This window comes from Jatropha curcas, chromosome 7 (assembly GCF_041381405.1).
Source record: "Jatropha curcas cultivar XTBG-Jc1 chromosome 7, XTBG_Jcur_1.0, whole genome shotgun sequence".
Taxonomy (NCBI): Eukaryota; Viridiplantae; Streptophyta; class Magnoliopsida; order Malpighiales; family Euphorbiaceae; genus Jatropha; species Jatropha curcas.
Window position 1 is genome coordinate 1,407,932 of NC_143157.1, and position 10,591 is coordinate 1,418,522.

At 30.2% G+C, this 10,591-nt stretch overlaps 1 protein-coding gene and 1 pseudogene across 1 annotated transcript; both read right to left on the minus strand.

The window, feature by feature from the left end:
* Window positions 1-1,098: 1,098 nt before the first annotated feature.
* LOC149494532 (protochlorophyllide-dependent translocon component 52, chloroplastic-like) lies at window positions 1,099-3,701 on the minus strand (annotated as a pseudogene).
* Window positions 3,702-5,952: 2,251 nt separating this feature from the next.
* Window positions 5,953-9,856, minus strand: LOC149494533 (serine carboxypeptidase-like 17). The gene is made up of 14 exons (XM_089723739.1): window positions 9,721-9,856; window positions 9,456-9,598; window positions 9,123-9,202; window positions 8,912-9,034; window positions 8,682-8,784; window positions 8,540-8,577; window positions 8,369-8,470; window positions 8,135-8,215; window positions 7,886-8,047; window positions 7,657-7,728; window positions 6,831-6,964; window positions 6,611-6,724; window positions 6,292-6,346; window positions 5,953-6,203 (listed from the first exon to the last, which is right to left on the minus strand). Exons 1-14 carry the CDS (start codon window positions 9,840-9,842, stop codon window positions 6,120-6,122), a joined length of 1,413 nt encoding a protein of 470 aa, XP_089579865.1. The 5' UTR covers window positions 9,843-9,856; the 3' UTR covers window positions 5,953-6,119.
* Between the last annotated feature and the right edge of the window lie 735 nt (window positions 9,857-10,591).

Here is a 10,591-nt window from a genome sequence, read left to right on the forward strand (position 1 = left end):
CCACGTTAAATCCGCAACAGTTCTCACGACACAAATACTTTGCCGAATTTGGCTTGGATTATTACCCACATCAGCTTCTAAAAACTCATTATCACATAAATAACGAGCTTTTAAAATCCTTGTTGCCAAAGAAGATGGGAACTTGAAAATATGCCATCCCTGTTTACTAAATTAAACTGTCAGAGATCTTTATATCCTAGACCACCATAAATTTTAAGAGTAGCCATACGTTTCTAGCAAAGCCATTGAATTCCTCCCTCACCTTGACCTCCATGACACTAAAAGAAAGCATTCATCATAGTTTCAATATCTTTGCAAGTATCCAACGGCAATAAAAAACAAATCTAATATTATAAATTGGAAAAGAATTCAAGCTACATCAAATCCCTAGTATGAGGATTTAGTTCGATATAGTAATTAAATAAAACTCAATAATACTTGAATAAAACTTCATAATCAATGTGAATAATGAAAAATAAAACAAGATTAAGAGTTTAGAAATAAAAACTAGGTAACAGATACGTGGATGGCTTCCTTGAATCTTGGCACAAATCTTGAATGCTTGAAGTCTTTGAGAGAGAAAAGAAACAATTTGCACCAATTATCAAAGACTGGAGATATCCTTTACAATGAATGGCCCTTCTCTTTATATAGGCTTCTTGGGAGAAAATCTGATTGCGTTTAGGAAATAGAATCCTTATTAAGTAAGAAATCTTTTTGGAGATATGAAACTAATTAGGCTTTGGATTTCTTCTAAATTAGGACTCTTCTATCTTCCTAAATAGGATTAGATCTTGATTTGCACGTCAGGAAAATATCTGAGGTGGGCTCATGTAAGTTATAGAGATTGGCTAGCGTTCTTAATTCAAGACAGCATCAAATTTGTAGCACGGGCGTGCTATTTTGCATGGTTTGGGCATGCCAGGGCCTGAGTTTTATGGATGGCTCGGCACGGGCCATGCTGCGCAGCACGTCCAGAGAAAAATCTATGGCACGGGCGTGCACCATAGCACGGTCAGGCGTGCTAGGCTCTGTCTCTTCAGCATGAAATGCGTCATGGGCGTGCTTGACACTGAAGTTCTTTCAGGCACGGGTGTGCTAGATAGCACGGGATTGCCGTGCTAGAGTCTGAGTCTCCACTTGATTTTCTTTAAGTTCAGCATGGGCGTGCTGATTTGCACGAGCAGGGCGTACTAGAGCCTGAGTGTTTTGCTTTATAATGCTCTTTTCTGTTTCAAAACCCTGCAAATTTCTTTAAGATCATGTGGATTATGATTCAAGGAAGCTTTGAACAAAAACATTAATAAAAAAAGTGAAAATTAGTTAAAGTGATTAAAATTACTAAAATTCCTAATAAGAACTATAATAAAAATGCTGTAAAAATAACACCTATCAGTTGTGAAGAAAACAATTGTTTAAATGTTCAAAGACCTTTCATTACTACAAATTAGTTTATCATCAAAATCATTTAACATAACCCAAATTAAAATGTTGCAGGTTGTGGAAATGAGATAAGAATTACCTCCAAATGAAGAAGATATAAATCTGAATCAAGAACAAGAAGTTGGTTCACATGAAAAATCCATCGTGGAAAAATTTTGTTCTTCCATACTGCAAAATTTCTTGGAAAGCTCCATATTACTCTGCTTTTACCAGGACTAACAGGAAAACATATGAAAATTAAGGGAGATCTTCGTTTGTGTGCTACTGCATGGTCCTAAACCAATTAAAGCAATAACAAAAAGGAGGGTATCACTCTTTTAGGGGGAAAAAACATATTATGGAAATTATATCATTGACTACATTTTACCTGACTTTTTTTAGCTGTTGATAGTAGTTCAGTTCCTTGATTTGCCACATTGGTTTGACCATATGCAGTATGAGGAAATGTATAACACACACAAGGTGCCATAAATTTACTAGATCTCCATTCTCTCTCTGCAACGAAACCAGTAATGTCTAAGCTTTTTACATTTATTTCAATTGGCATGCCTCCTTCTCTATCATACTTATCTGCAAAATAACTAAGCCTAAATCACTGATACCTTATAAAATATTTGTAGAACTCAATGAATACAAGATAAATTGATGAACTCATATCTACTTTTGGGTTGTGGAACTCGCTGCAATCCGTAATGTGCATATGGTACATGAGCTGGGTCCAGCAGATTTTCAGTCAAGATTTCGTATCTGAAAATAGCATTCACCAGTCAGTTCACAGAAATGAGAACATGGCAATAGATCAAAAGGGAAATTACTTTCTTTATTCAGTTTAATAAGCAGCAGTAAATGAAAAATAATCTTGACTTTTGCATACCCAAAAGGCATATCTCTCTTTCCCATTATGTTCGAATAAGAAGGATCATCAAGTTCTGGGATATAAGGAGGCTTTTTCTTTGAAAGAATATCTTTATATTGAGGATCACTATTCGGCCAAAACCATACAATGCCATTCTGCACAGTACTTGGATAAACAGCAACACTTGCCTTCTTGCTTGAATGAACCTGAACAATGACTAATAATTTGTTGAGCAAAAGTGGTAGTTATTATTGATGCTTAGGATCAGATTATCATACTTTTTCTTGTAAGTTTAAGTATTTATCGCCAGTTTAAGTGTCATTTGGTTAACATTGTATATATACATCTATATTGAATTGAAGACTAGAGATGATTTGGTTTTATAGAAAAGCAATTACAATTAGATAGATCGGTATCACTGCAAATGCATTTGGATAACATCCTTTGTTCTGCAGACTTTAACTACATAATAATCAGTAACCCTTCTCATTAGGTTAGTATCCCAAAGTTAAGTATCTCATTTGGTAACTCAGGAGTTACAGGTTCAAAACCTCTAAAATTTCTAATGCGCCCAAAAACAATTTTACAGAGTTCATGCCTTCAAAATCCTTTAAAAGAAAACCAAAGGTGTAAGCCTCATCACTTGCTGTGAACTGTAATCCTATCCCACCTCAGAACCACTTTTCACTTTTGTTTCAAATGAAGATCAAAATGAGAAAAAGAAAAGAAAGCTAATTAAATATCAATAAGCCAGTGCTAATACTCGTTAGGTCCAATTGGTTCAAATCATAATCTAATATAAAAAGCATGCTTGGTTCACCTTGTAAACGGAATGCAAATGGGAGTATATTTCTAATCCAAATAATCTTATTCAAGTTTATTTTTTAAATAACGAACTAGAATGTATTGGTAATGTTAAAAATTATACTTAAAAATATATATTATTTCAATATAACTCCAAATTATTACCAAAATATCTTGAAAAAAATTGATTTCTTATATGAACCAAAGTAAAAATGGATTCCTAATCCAAGAATTGCATTTCATTCCTAAATCCAACCAAAAGGATATGAACCGGAAGAAAATGCCAAAATAGATTACAAGAATAAAATTCTAGTGTAAATCAAAGAGAAAAATACCTGAGATTCTTGGTTTGCCTGAGGGATAAATTTACAATCACCACCGCCATTGAAGCACCAACCATGATAAACACATAGCAATCTCCCCCATTGATCAATCCTTCCTTCAGATAATGGAGCCAATCTATGAGGACATTTATCATCAACACCTTCCATGCATTCTCATTCCTATCCCACCAGACCACCACATCAAGACCGATCACCCTCTTTGCATGTGGCGTCCTCTTGACTAAATCACAAACAGGCATAATCGGATACCATTGACAAAACCAATCAAATTTCTCTTCTTTTGTTTGAGTTTCAAGTTCTGGGTTTGTTGAAACTGATGTTGATGGAATAGAAAAAGGTTTGAACTTTGGGATATGGTTGCTGCCATTGAAGAATAATTAACTTGGTATGGAATTGAACTTTGATTTTCTTGTTGGGAATTCGGTACATTTTCGAAGTGTGTTTGTTATGCTTGAAATGTGAAATGAAAATGTAGAAGAAGCTAACCAAGATTCCATGTTTGCAAGAGAGAAGACGCATCAGACTGACTTCCACTACATGAGTAAAGTTCTAAACTATATCACATTCTCAGCTTCCTGTTTCTCTGGGGATCGCAAAACACGTGCCCAGGCCTTGTAATTAGGAGGCTATGAACAGAAAACCTGTGCGCTTTGCCTAATCTTGTCAACTCATTACCCATCTCTGCCGCAAAGCAAATATTAAAATTAATTTAATTCACTCTAGGGAGGAAAAGAGAAAGATTGGTGGATTTTCTTTTTTTTTTTTTTTATACTTGAATAAGTAATGTAATTGATTATTATAAAAAAAATTAAAAAATATTATTTATATTTGAATTTCAGGATGGAAGATTTCCCAAGAATATCAACCCACAGTAAACTTCTAGCATGTCAACCACATTCACTAGAAAAATAAAAGAAGCTCAAAATTAGAGATGATTATGTTGTCGGAACAGATTTTGAAATATCCATATGTGATCCAGCAGCAGTAAAAGAATAATTTTCATCGAGCATCCGCGGTGTTAATATACATAAAATTATTAAAACAGCTTATTTTTTATATAAAAAAGATAAAAATAATTAATGGAATCGTGTTCGAATTAACTTAGTAAATATCTGTACCTATTTTACTTTATTTATAGATGGATCAAATTTTATTCTGCGAATTTGAATCGGTCAATCAAAATGATTCTAAATGCTCACTATAACTTAATTTTACAAATCATGTGAATTTAATAATTGTTAATACTCATTACAATTTAATTTTACATAAATATCCTATAGATTTTAATTCATTATCATTATTACCTCTGATTATTGAAGAATGAAATTCAAACTTGTATCTATTATCAGAATATATATTTATATACTATTAAATTATGCCTTGATGTGCTTTAATTTTTCATTATTATTGATAAACAATGACAACATAAACATAACCGATAATCAAATAATTTATAATCAAAATTTTCTTATAATAATAAAAAAATACAAGATATAACTATCAAATATTTGATTAAGATTCGATTCAAATAAACTTATTTTATAGTGAGGATTAAGTACAATTGCAAGAAAGATTATCAAGTTCATCCTTTTGGACTTTCTCTAATAATTGTAATAGTTCTCTTTCATTTTATCAGCCATCAAAAATATGTGCAAAGTAAAACTCTTAGTAAATTCATTTAAAACAGCAACCATTACAACCCCATTTCATGAAAAAAAAAAAAAACATAAGATATCACATACAAGGAGTCAATCCATTTCTCTTAACTAACTTTCATAATGAGAATTTTCTAAGTCACTCCTGTCAAATGCTTTTTGAAGCTTGCAAACAACATTTAACTCATATATATAGGTAGAGCTCCGGCAAGTATAAATATCAAGACCCAATGACTTTTTATTTTGAATATTCTCCTCTTACATATATTTCTTGAATGTTTCCAATCTTGATTGAGATAATTTCACATATTGTATAGCGATTTAGGTTATCTCAAACTATCAAATTATTATATGAGCCACGCATCTGATTTATAGAAAATTACCATTGAAAACACTTAGTAACATCCCAACTATTAATTTGTCTTTCCATATAAGCTATAGGTAGATTATTAGAACTTGCACCGTCAACTGTGATAGTGAAAACCTTTTCAATGCTCTAGTCTAGTAAGCGTTTCTCAATTATTTTACTAATTTGTTCATATTTATAACTACTGATCGTATAAAAATTTATGATTCACTTTGCAATTTCCAATTACCTTCCATTCAAATTAATTAAAATTACATTTGAAATTCAAATTCAAATTACATTCATTTGAAATAAGCATTATCCAAATAAATTATTATATTTTTTCAATATGGTATCTTTATCATGTCCCGATAATAACATTAACTTAAGTTATGCAGTCAATCAATTTGGTTCAAAATTTAATTTTATCTAAATTGATTAAATCTGACCAATTTAAATTTTATATATATATATATACATGATTTAAGAAAAATGGCTAGATAATTTAAGAAAAGGATTTATTGGAAACTACAAACAAACCCACTAGTGTGAGTAGAAGATTAGTACAAACAATGGAACTGTTGATAGGAAATGGAACTGTTGATAGGAAGTGGAACAGCTCTCTACTGATTACATTAGAATCACTTATTGAATGGGTTTTAGTTTGGACATTAGAGAGGTAGACCAGAGGTCCAATTATATACCATGTAGTAGCATTCCTTCGGCTTGTACTCTGGAGTAAAGTGCCCTGCTCCCTATATAAATATATATACCAAATCAGATTTTTTTTTTTATTATTATTATTTTTAAATCAAAACTTAAGTTGTTAAGGATTTCTCTTACCTTCACAGTTGCATATGTTAAACTGAAATCACCATTTTCAAACTTCCTTGTGTATCTGAAAAAAATAAAATAATAATTCAAAAACATTAATTAGATTAATTAGCTTGATCATTGAATTACTTTATTCCTACCACAATCCTAGAGGCTCACTTGATTAAGTTCATTAACAATCAGTCTATCGGTTCTTATCACTTAAATATTATACTAACTTTGTTAAGTTAATTCCCATATTTTTTGACTTTTCACAAAAATTAAAAAATTAATTGAATCGTCTCGATTTAAAAAAAAAAAAAAAAGAGAAAGTAATTGACTAAATTACCCTGCAGTTTCATTGTCAACAGACCAAACTCTCCAGCTCTCAACAAGACTCAAGCCAAGTGACCATATCCATTGTTGTGTTGAAATATTTGGAATGTCCATGTCGTGACTGCCACTGTTAAAAAAGTATATATTAAAAAAAAAATCAATTTGCCTACATTTGGGAATGAAAATAGAAAATCAAATTATTATAAATAATAAAAATGATGATAAGCACTTACCTAAGTATTATACCTCTGATGTTAGTGTTAGAGAGATTTTTGTGGTATGAGACCACACTCTTTATATCATCTTTGTAGTAAGTTTGATTGTCAACTGTTGTATTGCATAGTTGCCATTCAGAAGGCTGTGTTCCCTGCTTCCGAGCATCAATTTTGCTTGTTATAGAATAAACCATTTCTATTCTCAACTAAGACTTTATTTGGATGAAAGTAATTATGAAAAATATGCATAGAAGTGTATTTTTTTTTCCTTGTTTGGGAAAGAGAAGGAAAATATTGAAAGAAATATTTTACTTATTTTCACCGAGCCACAAGGTGAGAAGACCAACCAGAAACCGAGCCCACATGTAAATCTCTTCAATTTAGAGAAAAAATAACAGAGGAAAGTAAGAATTCCACTTATTTTTTATTAAATCACTTAATCCTTTAAATTAATTAATAAACTTTAATATTTTGTTAAATACTCCTTATTTAAGTGAGCATAGAATTGTCAATTTTCAATAATAACACTATTTTCTCTAAAATTTTGCCCTTTTTTCCTTCATTATATTTAAATATAAAAACAGAAAATAACTATGGGAAGAAAATTGTCGATTCCTTATTATTTTCCTTCCTCTTCTTTCCAAACAAAGCCTAAATATCAATGCTTATAAAAATTAGATTTGAGGATTAAAAAACTAAATTGAAAGGTAGAAGTGTCTATTTTTCTGATAAAAAAATAATTAATTTAATTTATTTCTAAAAAATAGAATATATAAGTCTATATTGTATCAACACTTGAGCATTTTTTTTCTAAGTCTATAATGTATCAAGGCAAATCACATACCTCCCGGACTTGAAGAGCCTCTTTGACACCCTCAAAATTCACCCAAACGTTTGCAACCTCATGATTATATTTCTAACAACAAATAAATAAGTTAATCTTATATTTCTACTCTTCAAAATAGAAACAATGCACATACATAGAAATTAAAATTTTAAGGTGGACAAATCCGATATATTATTATAAACGGAATAATCAATTTGATGATAAATCAAATTCGAAAACGGGTTACCCGGCACCATGGCATGGGAGGAGCATCGGCAGGCTGATCAAGGAAAGTTGTGAAGTCTTCTTGAAGAGATCTATGAAGTAGTGAATTTGATTTGGAAGAAGGTAAAATTGCATATCTGCAGGCTGGTTCCAAAATATGTGCTGTATTAATATTGCTAATAAGCTGCAAAAAATTTGAAATGGAGGCTTAATTATCATTCTCAATGCACTAATTCAACTTTTAATCAAATCCCATTTTTATCAAACTAACCTGATTAATAATCTCCATTGTTAATTTACATTCATCACTTGTAGGATTTATGTAGCTCCCATTGCAATACTCCTTAGCCACCTTCAAAGGAAAACAACAAGAAATATTATTACGGAAATTATATTTAGCTCAACAACTTTCATTGTAACGGGTCAAAATGTCCAAAATATCCCCTGCTCGTGCAGCGAAAGTTATTCTTCATTGCAAAAAATAATGTTAGAGGAAAAGAAATACCTCAAAAATTTCATCTGAGATCAGTCCCATTCTGTTAGCATAAGGAATTCTTGAGTTAAAATCAAGATCAAAATCTGTTCCTGGGCTCACTAGAACATAACCCTGTTCAAATTATCTTACGTTAAAAGTAATAAATAATTTTTTATTATTATTTTAAATTAAAATATGTACCCCCATATTCACATATGGCTTCACTCCAGCTTCATTATCTGCATTTTAGCAATGATGATGAATAAGATAAAAAAAAAAAATTAAAAAGAAAAATAATAGATTCTGTAACTGTAATTTATATTGAAAATTTAATAATTTTTACCATTTAATATCTCCTCCAAAGCAATTGGAATAGGATTTCCACTAAACCCATCACCAGAAATGTAGATTGCATTTGTGCTAAATTGATCATGGCTTTCCAACCACTGTCAAATTGATAAAATAAAAAAAAAATAATTAAAATTGAAAAATCATTAACTTAAGATTATTTTTATTGTTTATTACCAAATAAATAAATGTAATTATAATTTTCCTATTTTAATTTAAACATACCTTGTGAATAAATTCATTGAGATTAGCAGCAAACTTGAAGTTGGAGGTGTTGTAACCTTCTTGGGTAATTGAATAAGAAAATCCAGTCCCAGCAGGTCCATCTAAATATAATATATTCATGAACTACAAAACCACCATAAAATAAAATAAATTAATTTTCTTGCAAGGGCCCAATAGAAATCAAATATTAAAAAATAAATATATGTTTCACCTTGGTCCAAGCATACTCATTATCAATAAGTTGTGGCAAGGTCCCATCAAATGTGTAGCTCAAATTAAAATTCAAGGGACCTAAAAAATAATAAAATAGTACAATAATTAATTATTTTTCCTTACAAATACAAAATTGCAAACAATTGGATTAGTCCACAGTATCTAGGGTGTTATGATTAATTTTTAAGTGAGAATACCAACCAGATCACCACGATTGGCAATATTATAGTCAGTTTACAAATTAATTATAAAGAAAATATTACAAAAATTAAATATTATCATATCTAGAAATAAACATGCTAATAAAAAAAAAATAGAGAAAATGACATACCATTCTCATAAAAGAAGGCCCAAAGACTAGAACAACCAGGACCTCCACTAATCCAAAACAAGATTGGGTCTGCTGAAGGATCTCTTTGAGATTCCACAAAATAGTAAAACAGCTGCTGCTTCTCATCATCCACACCCACATATCTACATGTGAAAATAATAAAAACAAAAGCATTTATTAATAAATCTTTTGTTACTTGAAAAAATAAAAACTAAGAACCACGAACAAAAAAAAAAATAAAAGAAGAAAAAAGAAAAAATCAAACCCAGTTTCAAGTGTGAATGGGAGGGAAGCATTATAACCAGGCAAAGTGGTTATAATAGCTGCTGCAGAAGAAGAGGCTAATTTGAGCAGTAAAGAAAAGAAAAGGAAAAGATGGAAACTCATTTTGAAAATTGCTAATTGATACAAAGAAAGGTCTTTATGGCACATTATATAAATATCGTAACTACAAGAGGACAACTACATTAATTGCCTTAAAGACATGTGTAAATCATTGTGGAATTAATTAAAAATTTTCTATGACTTTAATATATTACATTCCTTATACTATACGACAGTACTATCTTTGTTTTATTAATTTTGATATTTTTTACTTTATCTTTGATTAAATATCTCGACTAAGAGCTTGTTTAATTTAATTATTCATACCAACTGATAACCGATAACGGTTGGTGATAATTGATAGTTGATAACTGATTACAGTGAGATGATGAATGATGTAGTGGTTGCTATTCAAATGTAAAATGACTATTAAGAGTATCTTATTTTTATAAATTATGATCTAAAATGTATATATATATATATGCACATGATTTTTGTTTTAAAGTATTATATAAATTAAATTATTTATTAAATTTTCAAAATAATATTTAATAAGAATTATTATTTTTGAATAACTATAACTAAAAATATATTAATTTAAACAGAATTTGATTAATAATTATTTTTATGAGGTTAATAAAGTACAAATATAAATCAACTAGTAGCTAATACTAAAGAACTCCAAAATATAACTAATGGAATCAACTACTCAATCTCAATCAGCTATCAACTGTTGTTGATTAAAAAATTTACCAAATACCTACAATGTAGCCGTTGGCTATGAAACAGATACTCGTTACATGAATCAGTTG